Source organism: Apium graveolens, unplaced genomic scaffold, assembly GCF_009905375.1.
Source record: "Apium graveolens cultivar Ventura unplaced genomic scaffold, ASM990537v1 ctg7043, whole genome shotgun sequence".
NCBI classification, from domain to species: domain Eukaryota; kingdom Viridiplantae; phylum Streptophyta; class Magnoliopsida; order Apiales; family Apiaceae; genus Apium; species Apium graveolens.
The window spans coordinates 24,031-46,418 of NW_027419994.1; the positions used below are offsets into that span (position 1 = coordinate 24,031).

The 22,388-nt window shown below is 35.5% G+C and overlaps 1 protein-coding gene and 2 long non-coding RNA genes across 5 annotated transcripts; 1 reads left to right on the forward strand and 2 right to left on the reverse strand.

Moving 5' to 3' along the window:
* Positions 1-3,580: 3,580 nt before the first annotated feature.
* Positions 3,581-7,336, reverse strand: LOC141703727 (uncharacterized). Its single transcript, XR_012567654.1, has 4 exons — positions 7,180-7,336; positions 5,064-6,794; positions 3,924-4,365; positions 3,581-3,841 (listed from the first exon to the last, which is right to left on the reverse strand). It is a non-coding gene; the product is annotated as an uncharacterized LOC141703727 (long non-coding RNA).
* A 1,840-nt stretch (positions 7,337-9,176) lies between these two features.
* Positions 9,177-12,389, forward strand: LOC141703729 (uncharacterized). Of its 2 annotated transcripts, none has more exons than XM_074507159.1 (3): positions 9,177-9,585; positions 10,411-10,904; positions 11,064-11,201. In XM_074507159.1, the coding sequence occupies exons 1-2, from the start codon at positions 9,182-9,184 to the stop codon at positions 10,781-10,783; spliced, it is 777 nt and encodes a 258-aa protein (XP_074363260.1). In that variant the 5' UTR covers positions 9,177-9,181; the 3' UTR covers positions 10,784-10,904; positions 11,064-11,201. The 2 variants fall into 2 exon arrangements, 1 of the variants encoding a protein (XP_074363260.1); XR_012567655.1 differs by lacking the exon at positions 10,411-10,904 and adding an exon at positions 12,023-12,389 and having other exon boundaries at positions 9,219-9,585; positions 11,064-11,286.
* An 820-nt stretch (positions 12,390-13,209) lies between these two features.
* LOC141703725 (uncharacterized) lies at positions 13,210-16,849 on the reverse strand. Of its 2 annotated transcripts, none has more exons than XR_012567651.1 (4): positions 16,733-16,849; positions 15,254-15,616; positions 14,628-14,829; positions 13,210-13,268 (listed from the first exon to the last, which is right to left on the reverse strand). It is a non-coding gene; the product is annotated as an uncharacterized LOC141703725 (long non-coding RNA). The 2 variants fall into 2 exon arrangements; XR_012567650.1 differs by lacking the exon at positions 13,210-13,268 and adding an exon at positions 13,614-14,022.
* Positions 16,850-22,388: the final 5,539 nt, after the last annotated feature.

The following is a 22,388-nucleotide window of genomic DNA, read 5'->3' on the forward strand; positions in this document are numbered from 1 at the left end:
AGAACGTTGTTTTATAACAGAAAAAATATATTGCAAAATCCATGAAATCTGGTAACATGTGACTTAGAAGCAAGATTCTTAACAGAAGTCCGCTTATCCAAAAAAATTCCAGTTAAAATATACTGATAGCCAAGATAGAAACAAAAAATTTGAGCAGAGTAGTGTTTTCTACGATTTAATAGCTGATCTAGGTTGTTACATGAGTAAAATGCCAGCCCACAAAGACAGATTGCTTAGCTAACTATATTTTCATAGATTCAGAGGGGTTAGATTTTACCAATTGAGCATGCAACTGGTGGAAATTTATAATGACAATATACATTTCTTAAATTAAAGAATGCATAAAAGGGATAGGGTATTTCCTTCAGACAGTGTTCATGAGAAGCAGCATAATGCATTCATATTTGGTGTAAATGTTAGAAAAATAATACAAGGTCCCTAATGTAAGATTTGGTGTTGATTACAGAGGTACGCCAATTGAATAATAAACAAAGCTCTTTTACATTTAGGAAGGGAAAACAATCAATCACAATGCACTCTGATAAATTAATAAAAGCATAGGATGATTCCCATAATGCCAAATTAGATAATCAGGCCCTCGAGGATTTCTTACCTAATCAGCCTTGTCCTGTTATTCTTGGACCAAATTGCTTGTAGAGAATTGTCTTGCTGGCTGCGTACACGTCCAAGACAGCCTCTGACACTACAAGCAGCTCCAAGTCACGCATTAGTTGCTCAAGGATTGTAAGTGAAACTAGGTGGTTACCAACTGTCTTCTCTAGCTGTGAAACGTGAAATGTATCTACTCGACTCATCGACTGCATCATGAAAGTATTCTACAACAATCAAATGAAGTAATGAATGATTAAATCACATTAACAGTAGTGAGAAAAATGAAGCAACCAGCACAATCTACACAATGTCTAATCTTTTATAATAAGTGACAAATTTATAAATCCTGCCCATAATTAGATTAAAAAATAGACCATCTTACAGTGAAAAAGAAACAAAAAGGAACACGTAGGAGGAATCCCTCGAGTCCTTCAGCTGGGAGGAAGCTCTCCGTGTGGCTGAGAACTCGTAGGAGGAAGCTTTGAGATGGAAATTCAACGTACTTGGTCTGTTTCTTCCTGTAGTCGTACAACATTTCTCCTAATCTAGTTTTTCCAAAAAACTGATTTGCACCAGAGTAGAGAAACAACCAATCTATCTCCTCCGAACCAATGCCAAAAGTGAACATTTTGTTCCAAACCACCTCACCAGAAACTGCTATTGGTGTCCACAAACTGAGCTCCTTTTCAACAAGTGACCCGTCAGGAACAGTTTTAAGGACCACAGCCACGGAGCCCTCAAAATTCAAAACGTTGGACTTCCTTGCATGAACAAAGCTTGGGTACGAAATCAGTCCAAACAGTTCGGTATGCAAATCAAAAGTTATAATGAAATCCACACCTTCCATATACAAAACCCCGTCAACAACGGGACCAGACCTCAAAACAGGGGATGGGGGGTAATAGAGAAAACTTGGTAACTCAGTATCGACCTTAATGACCCTCCAGGAATCAGAATTTGAAGAATACAAATGCGCTGCTTCCAAACCCACATGTTTATTATCAATTTTCTGATATTCAAGAAATAAAACCTTAAAGTCACAGGATACACAATCAAATCCAAACCCAACTTCAAATTTGTAGGCTTTTAGGACTGGTCGTGGGTTGTCGATGATAACAGTGAAGGGTGTGTGCGGTTTGTCAATAACAGGGGTGCGTGGTGGTGGGTGGAATATTGTATGTCTCCTCTCCTCAGTCATGGTGAAAGCCGCAGGTGGAAGCATGAGTTTCTTAGACATCCTAGTTAGGGGATTTAATAGATATAAATCAGCTTTAAAGTTATGAAAAACACAAACAACACCGTTAGAAGAGCTTACAAATTGTAATAAATCAAAAGGGGGCATCAAGGGGATATTCACCGAATAGTGTTTGAGAGAATCGGGGTAGAGAATAGTGGCAGCGTGACAGCCTTCATTATCGTCTACTCTAGAAGTAATCATAATAATAGAGGGTAATTTATTTACAGAAATTAGGTGGTGAGCAATGTGGAATTTAGGTGTTGAAATGATAGAATGCCATAACTTACAAACAGATTTACATCTGAACAGCGAAATGACACAAGTGCGAGAGAGTATGTTGAATATAAGGTCCTTCGATAAATACCTCTCAGCACTTGAAGATAAGATCTCGGCCCCTGCATTGTCTTCTTGAGTTGCTTTTGCTTTGCCCGGATTGTTCCTCTTATTCTTGGATAGGATTGTGTCCTGGTCACAATTCATCTTTCTCTTTCTAACATATATGATGGCCTTATACACATCATCATTATTTTTACTACTGGATGATGATGATGATTTGTTATGATGTTGTTCTCTAGTAGTATAGTTGAGCATCTTTTTGTTGTGCCTCTTGTTCCTATTAAGAGAAGTTAAATGGTTCCTCTTTCTCTTATTAGATGATGATGATGATGATTGGTTCCTCTTTCTCTTATTAGATGATGATGATGATGATGATGATTTAGCGGAAAGATTAGATATCTTCTCCTCTTCTTCTTCTTGTTTAGACATATTGTTCATCTTCCTCTTCTTCTTCTTCACAACGGCACAACGGATTGAGGTCCCCAAATCACTCCACATCTTCCTCTTGTTGTTGATGGGTGATGATTTTGATTTATTCTTCCCCTCCTCCTCGACAACATCATCATCATCATCATCATCATGTTTACACAAAATCCACTTTCCAGCAGGAGGATCCATCGATTGATTGAGTTTAATTTTGATATCTGAATTATTCTGGGTTTTACTTGTTGTGTGTGTCTTGCCCAAATCTTCCTTTGCTGTGTGTATATATAGGCTTCAGGTCGTTTATCTTCTACTGCCTGTATACTTCCTATTGGGCCGCCCAACCCTTTTTCGGGCTTTGTTTCCAAATATTTATTTTATTTTGTTTTCAAAAATATTATTTTATTTAGTTTTAAAACTAAATAACCTCTTAGTAATAGCTTATGTGGCACTCATTTTATCAATTGATGCAATCCAATGATGATAGGTAAAATAAAATCTTTAGGAAAAAATATAGATAAGTGGTTATGAATGGTTATATATAGCCGATGTCTAAAAACTGGTAATAAAAAAATATAGATAAATTTATAGTGAATATCTTTAAAATTTATACATATATTTTGTTATCTATATTTTAAATAATTATTATAGTCAACAAATTTAGTTAATCTCGTTGGATAATCGGAGATGTTCCGTCGGTTTAATTGTAGTTTTTACAATTGTATTGTTTACAAAAACAATAGTAACAGGGCTTGTTTGGGCCGGTTTTACCTATTTAATTACCAAACCCGTTTATTGCGGCATAAATATTAAATCATTAATCTCAAAAAAAATATTAAATTCAACCCTATTAACTATGTGATGGGTTGGGCCGGGTTGGGTTAATCGGGTTGAAAGAAATAAAGCTGTCAAAATTACATATAACTAATGTTCATTGTAAAATACAAAAATTAAAAAATTAAAAGCAGGAAATTAAGTACTGAATCCAGAATATTACATCATCCATAAATAGTTCGGAATCCAGAATATTACATCATCCATAAATAGTTTAAGCAATCCCAAATATTACATCACCCATCAATAGTACGTCCCGAAGCATACTACAAAACAGTCTAAAATTTAAACAAAATAGGCTGAATAGTGACAATCAGTGATCAATGAGATTAATAACATTGGCTCTACTATTGCACTTCTCATTTGATCCAACACTGCCTTTCTTTTTTCCAATAGTATCTACAAAATATACAATATTTGAAATTTCAGAAAACATGTTATAAAATCTACTTCAAGAAATGTATCGAAAAGTGTTTTTCACCTTCTTCAACTTCAAGAAATTCGTAGGATTGAGTTTTATCCAAATAAGTATTAGATTTAATTCCACCATGACTACCCTTCAACCAACTTTGAGTACAAATGAGCGCCTTCACCATTTTTGGACTTAAAGAACTCCGAAAAGCATCCAGTATTCGTCCACTTGTACTAAATGCAGATTCCGAAGCAACAGTCGAAACTGGAATAGCAAGAATATCTCGAGCAATCAAAGATAAAGTTGGGTACGTGCTAGTATTGTCTTTCCACCAATTAAGAATGTTGAACTTATCGGTCATAGGGTCTAGAGGTTCTTCAGAATAGTAGATGTCAAGATCACTCTTTTTCTCCGTTGTTCCCATTTGCTGCTGCTGCATATAATTCTCCAACAACCTTCTCTTCCGTGTTTCTTTGCCAACAGTTTAAACTGGAGAAGGACCTCCACTGTCCTGTTACACGTTAACATTTACAAGTCAAACATGTATGTTATACTACTAATCTGGAAGTACAGAACATGACTGAACCTAGATAATAAACATATTCACTAGCAGCAATAAGTATATCACAGTCAATACAGAAACATGATCACTGTCCAAAAGAAGATGGCATCTAAAAACTGTTAAGGTGTTGTTGGGCAACACTGTCAAATGTCTAGCAAAGAGTGAGTCATGTAGTTCACAAGATAGCTATTTACATTCTTCAAACTAGAAGAGTTGGTGATCAGAAAAACAATTTTCCTGCTGGAGTGGTGTGGTTAGCATCTCCAGACTCCAATATTAGTATATGGGGCTCTATTTCATTATTTTCTATTAATTAGTACATAACTTCAAATTCCAGGAAGTCAAAGGCTAAAACTGTAAACTAATACTTGCCAAAATACAGCAAGTAACAATATTTGTAAACTAACTTCCCTGTGTTTGTGGTCATGACTCGTGACTAGGCATTTGAAATATATTAGTTTTCCATCATGTTCAGTTCTTTCAATCATCTGCATACTGACCAACACCAATTTATACCAAGCTATTATCTTCTTCTAAAGTACATAAATCAACACTACAGAAATCTACTGACTAGGCTAAAACTGCTTGATCAACACTACAGAAATCAGAAAACAGATTATAAAGTACAGTGCAGCCAGAAAACTAACCTTAGTACAACCATCTCTAACTCTAGTACTATAACAAACATGTAAGCCGTGCAAAATCGACTCCACCTTCACAACAATCCTAGCAACCGTCTCAGCATCATATACAGATTCAAAACAGTACTTCAAGTACCTCATTTTGTACCCGGGATCGAGTACAACAGCCAAGAACAACATTGGATTTATATTATCCGCATTTTCCCAATATTTGTCGTATTTTCTCTTCATGCTAACAGCCATGGTAGACAATAAAGGATGATCTTGATCTACTAACTCGGCCAGCATAGTGTGAATCTCACATATTTCATGATAAAAGTTATTTGAAGTTTGGTGCAAAGTGCCACTAAACTTCAACGTAACTTCATAAAAGGTAGACAAAAATTTCACAAAAACAGTTGCTGACTCCCAATCATTAGACGATGGAGGTCCAATCATTTTTTTACCGTTCTCTTTTTCCATAAAGTAGCTCAAAAATTTGTCGTCCTCCTCTTCATACCTTGTAAATGCTTTTTCAAACTTCAGAGCCGCATCCAGCTCATATACGTGCTATTCCACCTTGTAGGCACGTCTGAGACCAGTCCCCCCTTATAATCAATTCTCTTCTTCTCCACACAACATCTGAATTTAAGTAGCCTTGCTGTAGATGAACGAATGTATCTCACGGAATTACGGATTGCAACTATTGAGTCATGCAACTTTGTTAGTCCGTCATTGACAATTAAGTTTATGATGTGAGCACCACGTCGAACATGGAGATGTTCACCATCAAGAACAACACATTTCCATGCATTGACCCTTCTCCTTACAAAACCAATTGCTACATCATTGGCTGATGCGTTGTCAAGTGTAACAGAAAATACTTTTTCAACCCCCCATTCAAGCAAACAGCCCTCAATCACCTTTCCAATGGTCTCACCTTTATGGTTTGAAACTTGACAAAAGTTGATTATCTGTTTTTATAGCTTCCAATCAGAATCTATGTAGTGTGCAGTGAGACACATGTAGGACATTTGAGTTCGGGATGTCCAACAATCGGTTGTTAGACTCACCTTTTGTCCAGCGGCTGTCAAATCTTTCATCAATTTAGATTTCTCATTACAAAACAGCGTGTAAATGTCCCGAATAACAGTCATTCGACTTGGGACCACAAACCTAGGTTGCAGCTCATTGATCAAATTCTTAAAACCTTCCCCCTCCACAACATTGAAGGCCTGTTCATCCTTCACCACAAACTTCGCCAAGGCATTCCGACATCTTACTTTTTTAAATGTTGCTACCAACAAACTGCCCTTTCCTTCAAATCTACGTTTAAAGCTAAGCACCTTTTGCTTCCTATCAGCCATATTTTTTGGATAATTCTTGCATTTCTTTAAGTGAGCCCACAAACTACTTGTTCCAACTCTTGTACTATGACAAGCATAGTTCGCTCCACAATAGTTACATGTGCATCTTGGACCCTTATGATTTCCACCCTTTATTTTGGTAAAATGATCCCACACATCAGAAGTTCTGGTAGGTTTTCTCTTGGTTGTAAGTGGGTCAACATCATCAGTCTCCCTTTTAGGGGATTTAAGTTCACCATTAGTAATCGAGGGTTCATCAGGGGGTTAAGTTTTGATCAGAGTTTGGGGTTAGGAAAGTGTTTGGGTTTTGGGTGGTGTTTAAGATCACTGGAGGAATTTGTTGAGTGGAATCAGATATCGGGGGCGGGAATGTTGTTTCCATATTTTTGTCCTAAATCCAAACAAATAAATAAATATATATCAAAACAAAGATTGAGCACTCAGTCAAGACTTTATAAATTAATCTATTAAAAACAAATAAATAAGTTAAATCAAGAAACAAATCAAATCATACCAAAGATTTAAAATAAACAAATCAAATCAAGTTTAAAATGAATATCACTACCTATTAAATCATCACAAGTCATTCATTTAGTTACAATCACCACATCCACAGGTCATTTAAGTTACCAAAGATTAAGATTAGCCAAAATACTAATTGAGGATTATCAAAGATTTGACAAATAAATCATACAACTCTCAAATAAAACAAATCAATACTTACAGCAAATCAATATGAATAAAACAAAATATTGAAGAGATTAAAAGAATCTTACAAATTAATTGAAGATTTGGAGCCAATGAGATAGAACTGAAGTGACGAGTGAGGACTGAGGAGTGAGGAGCGGCTGTATAATATGAAATGTAATATTATACAGACTAACTAGGGTTTAGTTGGGGGAAGTTCTGAAGTAATATTGTAAATGGGTCGGGGTCAGGGAATCAGGGAGTGTAAAATATTTAAAATGGGTTGGGCCTAGTTATATAACCGGGTTGGGTTAGTTTAGGTTTTTAAAAGGATAAAATCTTACCCAACCCATTATAAACGGGTTAAATAAAAAATAACCCAATTAATCCACGGTTTTAAACGGTTCAGTTTAAACGGCTCATTTCAGGATTGGGTTGGGTCGGGTCGGGTTTGACGGGTTACGTAATCCATGAGCGGCCCTAATAGGTAGTGCCGCAGTTGTTGCAAAAAATTCTTGTGTGGAAATTGATTTGCACGCATATCAAATTAACCTTCACCTTTATTCACAATCCTTATGTTAACTGCCTAAGGTTAATATTAATTAATCATAATTAATAATTAATAAATTACGGGATTATTAAAAAATATTTGTCATGCTAAAAGATGACATAACATAAGCGTAAGAAATTTTTTATTTAAAAATTTGATATTATACTGTCAAAACAATCTCAAGCATTAATGTTCTATAATTAAAAGTAGACGATTAAAAATAATATCTTATTAGAATAAGTATTTAAAGTATGTCCTTAGTACGATCATAAATCAAATATAATTATATTATTCTACTATTATTCAAACACCATATTTTTATTTATGAATACAATAAAAATATTATTTTATTTAGTTTTAAAAAAATATTATTTTATTTAGTTTTAAAACTAAATAAAATAATATTTTTGAAAACTAAATAAATAAATATTTGGAAACAAAGCCCGAAAAAGGGTTGGCCGGCCAAATAGGAAATAGGGGTGCACATCGGTCGGGTTGGCCGGGTTAAAGGCGATTTTACAACCCGACCCAATTAAATCGACTTGAATTTTTTTAACCCAACCCATAAAATATAATTTCGTTACCCAACCCTACCCGTCGTACATCGGTTTGGGTCGGGTTGGGTTGGTTTGGATGTGTTGAATGATCCGATAAAAAAAGTTCTAATACTATTTATTATCACTCATCTTGAAAATTTAGATAAAAATGAAATTTGTATAATTATAGTTAAAGTACTAATATTTAAATTTGATTAACATCATAATTTTAGTAATGTATATCATATCGTAAATTATATGCATAACTAAATGTTTTAACGATACATCTACAGATGAAAATGAATATGCAAACATAAATTGAACAAATAAAATTATTACCCAGGAAACTTAATATGATATTGGAGATGAGAAAATAATACACAACACATTTAAGATACTATAATAGTTACGTGAAAACATACGAGAAGAGGCGTAAATATATGTCAAACTTAAAAAATTATATAAAATTATGGAGAATATATTAATGAATCGGGTTGGGTTGGGTTATGGTAAAAATATTTGTAATCCGTACCCAACCCATTTATGTCGGGTTGATAAAAAACAATTCATCTATAATTCGGTTTACATTAGGTGGGGTTTTTCGGGTTGAAAAAGGGTTGAGTTGGGTGTCGTTGATCGGTTTGTTCAAACCCATGTGCAGCCAAATAGGAAGTATACAGGCAGTAGAAGATAAACGACCTGAAGCCTATATATATATATATATATACACACAGCAAAGGAAGATTTGGGGCAAGACACACACAACAAGTAAAACCCAGAATAATACAGATATTAAAATTAAACTCAATCAATCAATCGATGGATCCTCCTGCTGGAAAGTGGATTTTGTGTAAACATGATGATGATGATGATGATGATGATGTTGTCGAGGAGGAGGGGAAGAATAAATCAAAATCATCAACCATCAACAACAAGAGGAAGAAGATGTGGAGTGATTTGGGCACCTCAATCCGTTGTGCCGTTGTGAAGAAGAAGAAGAGGAAGATGAACAATATGTCTAAACAAGAAGAAGAAGAGGAGAAGATATCTAATCTTTACGCTAAATCATCATCATCATCATCTAATAAGAGAAAGAGGAACCAATCATCATCATCATCATCTAATAAGAGAAAGAGGAACCATTTAACTTCTCTTAATAGGAACAAGAGGCGCAACAAAAAGATGTTCAACTATACGACTAGAGAACAACATCATAACAAATCATCATCATCATCCAGTAGTAAAAATAATGATGATGTGTATAAGGCCATCAGATATGTTAGAAAGAGAAAGATGAATTGTGACCAGGACACAATCCTATCCAAGAATAAGAGGAACAATCCGGGCAAAGCAAAAGCAACTCAAGAAGACAATGCAGGGGCCGAGATCTTATCTTCAAGTGCTGAGAGGTATTTATCGAAGGACCTTATATTCAACATACTCTCTCGCACTTGTGTCATTTCGCTGTTCAGATGTAAATATGTTTGTAAGTTATGGCATTCTATCATTTCAACACCTAAATTCCACATTGCTCACCACCTAATTTCTGTAAATAAATTACCCTCTATTATTATGATTACTTCTAGAGTAGACGATAATGAAGGCTGTCACGCTGCCACTATTCTCTACCCCGATTCTCTCAAACACTATTCGGTGAATATCCCCTTGATGCCCCCTTTTGATTTATTACAATTTGTAAGCTCTTCTAACGGTGTTGTTTGTGTTTTTCATAACTTTAAAGCTGATTTATATCTATTAAATCCCCTAACTAGGATGTATAAGAAACTCATGCTTCCACCTGCGGCTTTCACCATGACTGAGGAGAGGAGACATACAATATTCCACCCACCACCACGCACCCCTGTTATTGACAAACCGCACACACCCTTCACTGTTATCATCGACAACCCACGACCAGTCCTAAAAGCCTACAAATTTGAAGTTGGGTTTGGATTTGATTGTGTATCCTGTGACTTTAAGGTTTTATTTCTTGAATATCAGAAAATTGATAATAAACATGTGGGTTTGGAAGCAGCGCATTTGTATTCTTCAAATTCTGATTCCTGGAGGGTCATTAAGGTCGATACTGAGTTACCAAGTTTTCTCTATTACCCCCCATCCCCTGTTTTGAGGTCTGGTCCCGTTGTTGACGGGGTTTTGTATATGGAAGGTGTGGATTTCATTATAACTTTTGATTTGCATACCGAACTGTTTGGACTGATTTCGTACCCAAGCTTTGTTCATGCAAGGAAGTCCAACGTTTTGAATTTTGAGGGCTCCGTGGCTGTGGTCCTTAAAACTGTTCCTGACGGGTCACTTGTTGAAAAGGAGCTCAGTTTGTGGACACCAATAGCAGTTTCTGGTGAGGTGGTTTGGAACAAAATGTTCACTTTTGGCACTGGTTCGGAGGAGATAGATTGGTTGTTTCTCTACTCTGGTGCAAATCAGTTTTTTGGAAAAACTAGATTAGGAGAAATGTTGTACGACTACAGGAAGAAACAGACCAAGTACGTTGAATTTCCATCTCAAAGCTTCCTCCTAGGAGTTCTCAGCCACACGGAGAGCTTCCTCCCAGCTGAAGGACTCGAGGGATTCAATGAGAGTTGAATGCATAAATCACTTGATACTTTTGTTGAGTTGTGCTCTCGATGCACAATAATGAGTTTATGTTCCGACTTGTACACAGATTGAGGGCTTCTAAAGTGTTCCTTTTTGTTTCTTTTTCACTGTAAGATGGTGTATTTTTTAATCTAATTATGGGCAGGATTTATAAATTTGTCACTTGATTATAAAAGATTAGACATTGTGTAGATTGTGCTGGTTGCTTCATTTTTCTCACTACTGTTAATGTGATTTAATCATTCATTACTTCATTTGATTGTTGTAGAATACTTTCATGATGCAGTCGATGAGTCGAGTAGATACATTTCACGTTTCACAGCTAGAGAAGACAGTTGGTAACCACCTAGTTTCACTTACAATCCTTGAGCAACTAATGCGTGACTTGGAGCTGCTTGTAGTGTCAGAGGCTGTCTTGGACGTGTACGCAGCCAGCAAGACAATTCTCTACAAGCAATTTGGTCCAAGAATAACAGGACAAGGCTGATTAGGTAAGAAATCCTCGAGGGCCTGATTATCTAATTTGGCATTATGGGAATCATCCTATGCTTTTATTAATTTATCAGAGTGCATTGTGATTGATTGTTTTCCCTTCCTAAATGTAAAAGAGCTTTGTTTATTATTCAATTGGCGTACCTCTGTAATCAACACCAAATCTTACATTAGGGACCTTGTATTATTTTTCTAACATTTACACCAAATATGAATGCATTATGCTGCTTCTCATGAACACTGTCTGAAGGAAATACCCTATCCCTTTTATGCATTCTTTAATTTAAGAAATGTATATTGTCATTATAAATTTCCACCAGTTGCATGCTCAATTGGTAAAATCTAACCCCTCTGAATCTATGAAAATATAGTTAGCTAAGCAATCTGTCTTTGTGGGCTGGCATTTTACTCATGTAACAACCTAGATCAGCTATTAAATCGTAGAAAACACTACTCTGCTCAAATTTTTTGTTTCTATCTTGGCTATCAGTATATTTTAACTGGAATTTTTTTGGATAAGCGGACTTCTGTTAAGAATCTTGCTTCTAAGTCACATGTTACCAGATTTCATGGATTTTGCAATATATTTTTTCTGTTATAAAACAACGTTCTGATTTTGACTACTTCAATTATTATGTACTTTTGATGCTCATACTTGTGGCTTAAGATACTGTTTGAAATTAATAACAGTCTACATTCTTGACATACAATGCTGATCAGTCACTTTTATTGCAGTGTTGATATAAGTGAAGACAAAATTTCTGTATTTGACAATGGACCTGAGTGAAGAGAACTCTATTGTGAAATGGTAATATATGGCGGGTTTTTTAATAGAGTAATAAAGTGTTACTTGAATGTTGATCATCAATTTCTTTCCTTGTGCCTTGACAGTGGAAAAAAAACGTAACTCTGTATTTGACATAGCATCGTGAATTGGCTTGTCCAAAGCTCAGTTTGATTAGTAGTTTTATCATCCAAAAATTTATTACAAAAAGAATATCTGACTGCAGTTTGTGAGAGTTATTAACAATAGAGGTGAAAGACTAGCGAGTGAATGCAAATAGACGGTGCTCTTGGGAAATGCTCAATAGCTGAACATACTTCTGACTGAATGTACCTGTTTTAAGAAATAGGTCTCATGTCTCAAAGACCAATTCCTGGTCATGTTTTCTATCCTTCAGGAATTAAGTTGCATGAATATTTGTCCTGTCACCTTCACTTTCTATTATCAATTCATAGAATTCATGGAGGCCAGATCAACTCCTCCAAGATACTCCCTCCGTCCTAATTTATTTGTCTCTTTTGTACGTAATTTAAGGTGCATTGAACTCATAGATTTGAATTTCTATTCACAAAGCTTTAATAAAAGGAGCTCACATTTTGGAGTTGGTTTAGAGTTACATGCTCACAATCTGGTGATTCCAAATATTGTCCAGCTGTTAACTCTACGTTTCTCCCACAGTTCATGTCACAACCCTGCATTACAAGAGTGTAACATATACATTGCATCGTGAGTTGAAATCAAGAACAAATTATCAGTTGGTGCCTCATCTAAGTTTCAGCAATATTTTAACAATTAATACACAATTTAGTACTAGCACTCACCACTTTTATCTCAAGTCATTCCAACATGGGCATACTTCTGAGCAAGCACAGAGCATTTGAAATCACATACACGTCATTAAATGCAACACTACATAATTTCAGTGTCTTCAAGTTCTCCATTGTTGAGGTTAGATAATTGTGAAAAGTTAAACCTGGATCCAAAAACTATGTATGTACATTATTAAATTAAAACACAAGAGACATATTTTAATTTAAGAAAAGGAAAGAAATCTAATTTGTTAAACTTTTATCCAGAGGCTGATGATATTGCCCTTAAGAGTTTCAATGCTAGGCATATCACCAAGAAGCCTGCGTAGGTTGAAGCTTTTCTTTATATCGGTACAAGGGTTGTAATCCTGAGCATAATGCTTAAACACTGACACAAGCAATACACCGAAATTATTGCCAAAATAACAGCCCAAGGAACGGTCTGATGCGAGTGATAAATACCAGACAATGAGCCTGAGAGTACGAGTAGAGCAACTACCAAAGAAATCAAGAAAAACAACTCGGGCCCAAAAACAAATTCCAGCAATAACAGAACCCAGCCAAAACCCCAGACAGAAGTCACACCACGAGAAACTTTGCACGAACAACTCCCCTATTCTGCAGACTTCGCTCGAAGTTACAACAGCACCACCACTTGAAACTACAGCATCACGACTTCGAAGCGAAACTCCACACTGAAAATGAGCAAAACCTCTCCAGCATTCGAAAAAAACCAGACCCTCTACACGACCTGCAACAGCACTACAGAACCCATCTAAACCTTCAGACCTAAAAACCTGCAAAATAAAACCCCCACTCCAGACAGAATCCACACCTCGGGCACTCCCCATGTCCCAAAACCACCCAAAACTCTGATCTACTACAACCCAGCATCGAAACCCCCAACCACCACACCAAAAACTCACTAGACCTACCCCTCGGACAAAGCTTTTAATTACATGAAAAGAGATGAAAAAAGGGAAAATATAGTATGTAGCCTGTGCTAACATATCAGCAAGCTAGAACACATAAACGGAGAAAACCATCAAATTCAGAATGGATGGCATGACAGATAGGTGCACCTCCACATGATACTCAAAAAGCTACTCACCCGTTAATGGTATGGATCCAGTATTGTAAACCTTATACGACAAATAACATCCAAAATAAGTTTAATAATAATGACACCACTATTGGTGGAATATTACCAAATATTGCACCTAAATTACAACTTAAGCAGTTCAGCAAAGCACATTTAAACCTAAAGAAATAGTATAAAGGGAAAATAAAAAGCAAAAATTGTTTATAATTACGCCTAAAAGAATTTAAATACACAATTGGGCTAAATTTAAGATCTCACGACAGCCTATTATAACTTCCTTTTTTATATGTAGACACATATTGTCAAACGTTTCTCTGTTAAAACAAATATGAAGCCACATGAAAGTACAGAAGTATTTATATCAATTTACAGGAAAAAAACATAGCCACGACCTCTTTTGGGTTGTACTTGTTGACCTATGCACTGCACAGTTTCAGAAGGTCACATCCATGTGCAGTAAATTTAAAGGTATTAATATTTTCATGTAAGGGAACTTTGAGCAACCTGAAGTTTTGAATCAAAATTTTTTTTGCCTAAAATCCACACATATTATTTGGAAGAGAGATAATAGAGCTAAATATATGATTTATGCTTTAAACAATCAATTTTAAATCGATCAGAGATTCAAGGAAAATATATAGTTACCTGGGAGGCTGCCATATCAGATGCCTAAGATCCTCCTTCATAGATTTCGTTACAGCTGCAGAGCCAAGTCGAGCACACAACCATTGGTCGCTACTTTCATATAAACGCATAGGATATTTCAATTTAGTTCTTTGCTTTTTCCTTTAATTTCGTCTGTTTTTACAATACAACACCACCAAATCTGAGGGATCTGATAGGAAGCCTGGAAAAATGTGAATGAATAAACTTAATGTGGCTGTTGAATTCAATAGCATGCCTTTATGCATAACGCATTGTGGTCACAATTAGCGGCCTGAATACTTAACTAAAAAGAGATGTTCATAGGCATCCTACATAAATCAGAAAATATCTAAAAACAGAGAAGAACAAAGACGTACAAAATTAAAGATAAATTAATTATGTCATGCATCTTATAATGAACAAACAAAGCTCGGAAGAAAGTGATTATATATTTAAGGTCCAAAGAGAGTATGAGAGCTCAACATAAACTTCCATAAGATGGATAATCCGCAAAACCCAATTTATATGGAGCTCAATATAAACCTAAACCCCCACAGGATTAATATGTAAACTTAAAGATAAAATAAACACTGAAAGTAAGCATAATGATACCATGGCTATGGTACCTGGCCACTTCCTGAGAATTCCAAGGGCTGCCTGCCCATTTCCTAAGAACTGCAAGGACCTGCATACCCTCAAAATATATGCATAAAAAATTGTACACACATACACATACATTAATTCATTGAAAAGAATTTTAAAGTAATTATACATAAAATTTGCACGATAAAATCAATTGTGTTTGAAACGGAGGGCATTTCCATTGTTTTTTTCCTTCAATATAGACCTAAACCCCCACAGGATTAATATGTAAACTTAAAGATAAAATAAACACTGAAAGTAAGTATAATGATACCATGGCTATGGTACCTGGCCACTTCCTGGGAATTCCAAGGGCTGCCTGCCCATTTCCTAAGAACTGCAACGGCCTGCATACCCTCAAAACAGATGAATCAAAAACTGTACAGGTATACACATACATTAATTCATTGAAAATAATTTTAAAGTAATTATACATAAAATTTGCACGATAAAATCAATTGTGTTTAAAACGGAGGGCATTTCCATTGTTTTTTTCCTTCGCTCTACAACTTGATTTGAATCTGATCGAGTTTGGGAGAGAGAAAGCAAAGAGTCCGAAACCAACATATATCCTATATGAAAATGGTTTTCATTTTCTTTTAATGCACTATATTGCTTTAAACTTTTCCGGCAGCCAAAAAATTCCTGTGCCAAGATAACTTAATTGTAAGTGGATCATCCAGGAACATGGAGTATCACTGATAGCAGGTTTAGTAAAGCTTTTTTCAATGTCAACTTGCCTCCTACAGAAGGTCTGCAATTATGTTTCATGTTGGTTTGTTCATATTCAATTGCTTATTACCTTGTCATCACGTAATTCAAACTGTGGTCCAAATGACCCTCTTTCTGATTTTGTATACACATGTGGAAATAATGGAACATGAGATTAAAGGAATTTGGAAACTTGCAGCTTGGATCAAGATATTTCATGACACAATCTTTAGTATATTTAATATTTCTTCTTATTTATGCCTAAACTCTTAAAAATCTTTTATTTGTATTATCTCAAAATTTTATAAATTTACATATTTGATTTGCGGCATACATGACTAAGAGGATCCATACTGTAGCTTCTTAATCCTTTAATATTGGATCAAAGATAAATTTTTTCTTTGTTTAATATCAAGTTAACCCTTATTCTATTAGTTCAAGAATGGCTTTGTTTGAGGAGTCTGCGTAGAATGGCGTTGGTCTTATGGCTCGTGACAGCAATAAGAAGTTGCAGATTTTCCGACATCAGAGTATCATTGTCATGCAATCAAAATTTGTATATGAAACGAAATTAAATCCTTCATATGTATTTGCCAAATAATGCTCTTCTTATGTATACAGTGTTTAATAGCAAGGCCAAAGAAAAAAGCTCTAAACAGAAAACTACCAATTTAAGCGCAACTAAGCAAGCATTCCTGATAATTTGTAATGGAAGGAGCAGTAAACACAAAAATTGAGCAGAAGATACAAACCTAGAATTCTGAATCAATTTTTTGTCCTCTTCTTGCTTCTCCAGCCTACAACCCAGAATTTTTTGATGCGAGTGATTAATAACAAATAATGAGCCTGAGAGTACGAGTAGAGCAACTACCATGGCCCCCATACTCGAAAGCATCAGTGGGCACCGTCCGACTTTGTCTAGCAAAAATGTTGATATCAGAGCAAAAATAGTTTTGCAGATTCCAATACCTATGGTGGCGAGTAGCTTGTGGTCATCTCTCTTTATCCCAGCCTTCTCAAAAATTCGAGGACTGTACAAAACAACAGCATCAACACCTATGACCAAGTATTACAGCTAAAACCATTTAGAATCTGTCAAGCTCGAATAAGTGTGTCATATCTTTTGTAACCCCATAACTTGAGTTTGTCCAATAGATCCTTATTTAAAATCACTTTGCACTCCCATTTAAAATTTATGCATGCCTTCAAGGGAAATCCCCCTAATCATGAGCTCTGAAAATTAAGTAAAAAAACGAACCAAGATATGCATGAATATCTTTATATTAGTATAAAATTAAAGCAAAAAGAGCTCAGTTTGTGCTACCCTGTTTTGGTTTTTGTAAAGGATTTTTTTTTTGGGTAAATGAGGTCGAGCCTCGTAAAATCTAATAGACTAAAAGAATATACAAAGAGTTTGAACTAGCCACAAAGAAGACTTGAAACAAAACTCCAAGAATTCTAAGGACTAGCTTGAGAAAGAGAAAAACACTAACTTAAAAAATAAAGCTAGTCTAAGCAAATAGACCAGCAAATTAAACAAGCAAAAGGCAGCATTCCAAAAGAGACCATGACATTCCAAATTAAACACCAGGAGAAAATTGCCAACTCCCAGCCAATAGATGAAATCCACGCAGCACTACCTATGCCTCCCATCCAAGAAGAGAAAAACATGCACACTCCAAACACCAACCACACACCAATCACCAACACAAAAAACAGTCCATGAGCTCGACAAATCCAGGAAAATGCAGACAGAAAAAATCTCTATCTGCTCCCAAGGACCATGTAAATCAAACGCAGCACAGCAAAAACATAAACCTGCCATACTCCAGCAAATTCTCTACACGCAGCTCGAGACGTGAAGCACAAAAACCCAAGACCCCTGAACTGCTATAATCCAGAAATTGAAAAAAGCAACAGCAGAACCCGAAGCAAAATCTTGCAGAAAAATGAAATCCCACAAAAAACATTGCACCAAATCCTCCCAGACTCGAGACAAAAATCTGCAGCAAATTGAAACCCCAGGATCGAACCACCCCCCGAAAACAGAAAGCAACCTGCAGACCCATCTGCATAGCTTCAACAGATAACACACACAAAACCAGAGAAACAGACCCTGATTCTGCAGACCCCACAGCAGCACTAAACAATACCTACGGCTTTCAAATTGCTCAGAAACCTCCAAAAACCGCAACTTAAAACTACAGCAGCTCAGCTCGAAGCGAGAAACCACAAAGAAATCAAGAAAAACAACTCGGGTCCAAAAACAGATTCAAAGAAAATATATAGTTACCTGGGAGGCTGCCATATCAGATGCCCAAAATCCTCCTTCATAGATTTCATTACAGCTGCAGAGACAAGTCAAGCACACAACCATTGGTCGCTACTTTCATATAAACGCATATACAAAAACCAGAATCCAGAATTACTTTCATCATCATTGTACACAGTACATATACAAAAACCAGAATCCAGAATTACTTTCATTATCATTATGTCATGTAGCAGTCTTCTGGGTCTGGCCCTTTATTTACACATTCTAATTTACATTTAATATTAATGTACTCTCTCACATGCAGCGAGACCTCGTTTTCCATATCTCCATCCTGATAAAAGGGAAATACCATATTTTGTCCAAGTTCAGGGTCTTTTTTCATTCTAACAATCGATCCGTCCTGATCAAATGCAATAAGTCCACAATTTGTCAGAACATCGGGCCAAACACGGTTTATATACTTTCTTGCTTCTGAGCCCTGATCAAGATGAGCATGCATAAACCATGGGAAAGATGCTACAATCTTCTTATCACGATTAATATAGACCCCCCTATAGATGTGGATAACTTCGAACTCATCGTCGGTGCCCTTCATCCTAATATACCTTGCTTTCATCTCCCTCCAAAAACTGTTGAATGTACCGGGGACGTTCTGAAATAAGATTATAATTCTCTTGCCAATATATTGTGAAAATCGAACTCGGGACCCATTTGTGTGCATAAAGACAGTGTCCAGATCCCAGAACATCTCCAGCTTTAATTTTTTTAACATTTCAAGCTCTAAATTGACAGCACTGCGAAAGCTGAACGAGTATGCTGGAGCACCATAACTCAACAATATATGAGTGCCCAACAGTTCGATGAATTTTCCATGAGGTCCAATAATCACCATCCTTGCTGGTACTGGCACTCCGAGCTCTTGGGGTTGTTGGAATATCCTCTGCAACTTCTTACTACAATTTGTGTCGTTAAAAGGAAGTGCCAACCAAGGCATTGTCTTAATTCCATTCAAGAAAGAATCTTCAACCATGCGACCACATGTATCCTCATGATGCTCGCACCAGCCGTGTGTGTATATAAGAACAATCTCAAACTCTTTCGAGTTTTCTGACAACTCTTGATAAAGCTTCTTAAGTGCCCCTGTGGTGTGTAATTCATCATGTTTATCTAGACATGGACAAAAATATAAGCCCACTGCCTTATGATCAAGACCATCGAGGGGTACCTGCCAAATTAAGTAGCATTTGTAAAGAAAGAAACCGATGTTAGTAAAAGTATGTATAGTTGAATGTACATATGAAAAAACTAGTAATACAAAACAGCATACTTGTCAAGGCGTAAAGAAGAACAAAGACAATAGCGAACTGCCTGGATGCCTAGGAGGTAAGGTGCCCTCCTAGTCGTCCATTAGGGGAATTAGGCGTTTTACTATATATATAGGCGTATATATTAGATATTTATGTGCATACATTTTAATTGATTCTAACAATAATTACATTATTAATTTAAAGATTAGTCTATTTGATTGAAACAAATATATTTTACTAACTTTTGTTTGTTTAATTTTGAGACTCTTGTTAGAAGTATGATGGTTCAATACTTAATTGTACAACTTTATAAATTTAACCACTTAAAGACGAAAATAGGTAAAATCAAATCATATATTAAAAAAAGCACACATTTACGTATATTTGATTGCCTAAATCTCCTAATGTATGCCTAGGCGTCGCTCACCTAGACTCCTCCTAATTCGCCTAACCTAGTAGAATCAAGACGGTTGATTTCAGCCTAGACGACGACTAAGCAACATCTTAATAACTATGCAAAACAGACAAATATCTTTATTTTTTGTTAAGAAAACAGACAAAACAAATTTGTCTGTTTTCTTAACAACAAAACAGACAAATTTCTAATATCGTTAAAATCAAAAAATGGTGATTTAGCATGCATACCTGGTCTCCATTGTTGTTGACGAGATAATCACGTTCAGGAGTGGCCAATAGTTTTTGAATGGAAAGAGGCTGCTGCATAAGTAGATTATCTTCCAAATTGATGGATTGTATTCTTTCGTTGGTAAAAGGATAAGCAGCAGCTCCGTACCTGAGAAACAAAGGGTCGGCATCATATTGCAAAACAAAACCTGTTGGGTCAATGATTACAGAACAAGGCATTCTGTGATAATTGTTAAACAGGTTTTCAAGGCATTTCCTGCATTCTAAATCTGAAAACGGAATGGCAGGCCATGGCATTGTGGAAAACATTTTCATAAAAATTTGATGAGGATCGGGAGAAAAATGATCATTAATTGCAACAAGGACGATCTCGAAATCACCTTTGGGCTGTAACTTATTATGTATATCCACCAAGTGTTTTGACACTGTGCCCAAATCGTCGTAATAAGCTGCGAGTGTCATAAAATATAAAACAACAAACTTGCCTGACAGATCCTTGGCCTTAACCCGCTGTTGGTTGGATTTGATAAGAAAATTCCTTTTTTTGGTGAATAAAAGGGCCGACAAATCGACTGTATCACCAATTTTAATAATGTTGCAACTAGTATTGTGCACCTTGTCTGTTTTTGCTTTGCCCGGATTGTTCCTCTTATTCTTGGATAGGATTGTGTCCTGGTCACAATTCATCTTTCTCTTTCTAACATATCGGATGGCCTTATACACATCATCATTATTTTTACTACTGGATGATGATGATGATTTGTTATGATGTTGTTCTCTAGTCGTATAGTTGAGCATCTTTTTGTTGCGCCTCTTGTTCCTATTAAGAGAAGTTAAATGGTTCCTTTTTCTCTTATTAGATGATGATGATGATGATTGGTTCCTCTTTCTCTTATTAGATGATGATGATGATGATTTAGCGTAAAGATTAGATATCTTCTCCTCTTCTTCTTCTTGTTTAGACATATTGTTCATCTTCCTCTTCTTCTTCTTCACAACGGCACAACGGATTGAGGTCCCCAAATCACTCCACATCTTCCTCTTGTTGTTGATGGGTGATGATTTTGATTTATTCTTCCCCTCCTCCTCGACAACATCATCATCATCATCATCATGTTTACACAAAATCCACTTTCCAGCAGGAGGATCCATCGATTGATTGAGTTTAATTTTGATATCTGAATTATTCTGGGTTTTACTTGTTGTGTGTGTCTTGCCCCAAATCTTCCTTTGATGTGTATATATATATATATAGGCTTCAGGTCGTTTATCTTCTACTGCCTGTATACTTCCTATTGGGCCGCCCAACCCTTTTTCGGGCTTTGTTTCCAAATGCGTGATTTGAATATGTGACCGGGAGCACAATTTTTCATCTATTTAACCAATTGAGTCCACCCTTCCGGCTCGATTCATTTTTCAAAATTTTTGAAAATATAAATAAATTACACCACTAAGTAGTAAAAGTTAGATTTTTCATTAAGAGTGATAAGATATTTGATGTTTATTTATAAACAAACATAAATTATTTATTGCATAATTTAATTAAAAATATATTTTTATTCAGATATTTGTGTAATGTCAAACGGTACAATATGTGTTATATTTCGAAGTAATTCTTTTTAAAACAATATTTGTTTTCTAGTTTATATTTTAAATTTGGTTTATATTAAAGTAGTCTCATTATATCCTTATAATATAATAAACTAGAAAATTACATGTGTCTCGCACGATCATTATGCTAGTATATATTTTTATATATATCCATAATTTTATATAATTTTTTAAGTTTGACATATATTTACGCCTCTTCTCGTATGTTTTCACGTAATTACTACAGTATCTTAAATATGTTGTGTATTATTTTCTCATCTCCAATATCATATTAAGTTTCGTGAGTAATAATTTTATTTGTTTGCATATTCATTTTCATTTACAGATGTATGGTTAAATCATTTAGTTATGCATATAATTTACGATATGATATACATTACTAAAATTATGATGTTAATCAAATTTAAATATTAGTACTATAATTATAATTATACAAATTTTATTTTTATCTAAATTTTCAAAATGAGTGATAATAAATATTATTGGAACTTTTTTTATCGGATCGTTCAACACATCCAAACCAACCCAACCCGACCCAAACCGATGTACGACGGGTAGGGTTGGGTAACG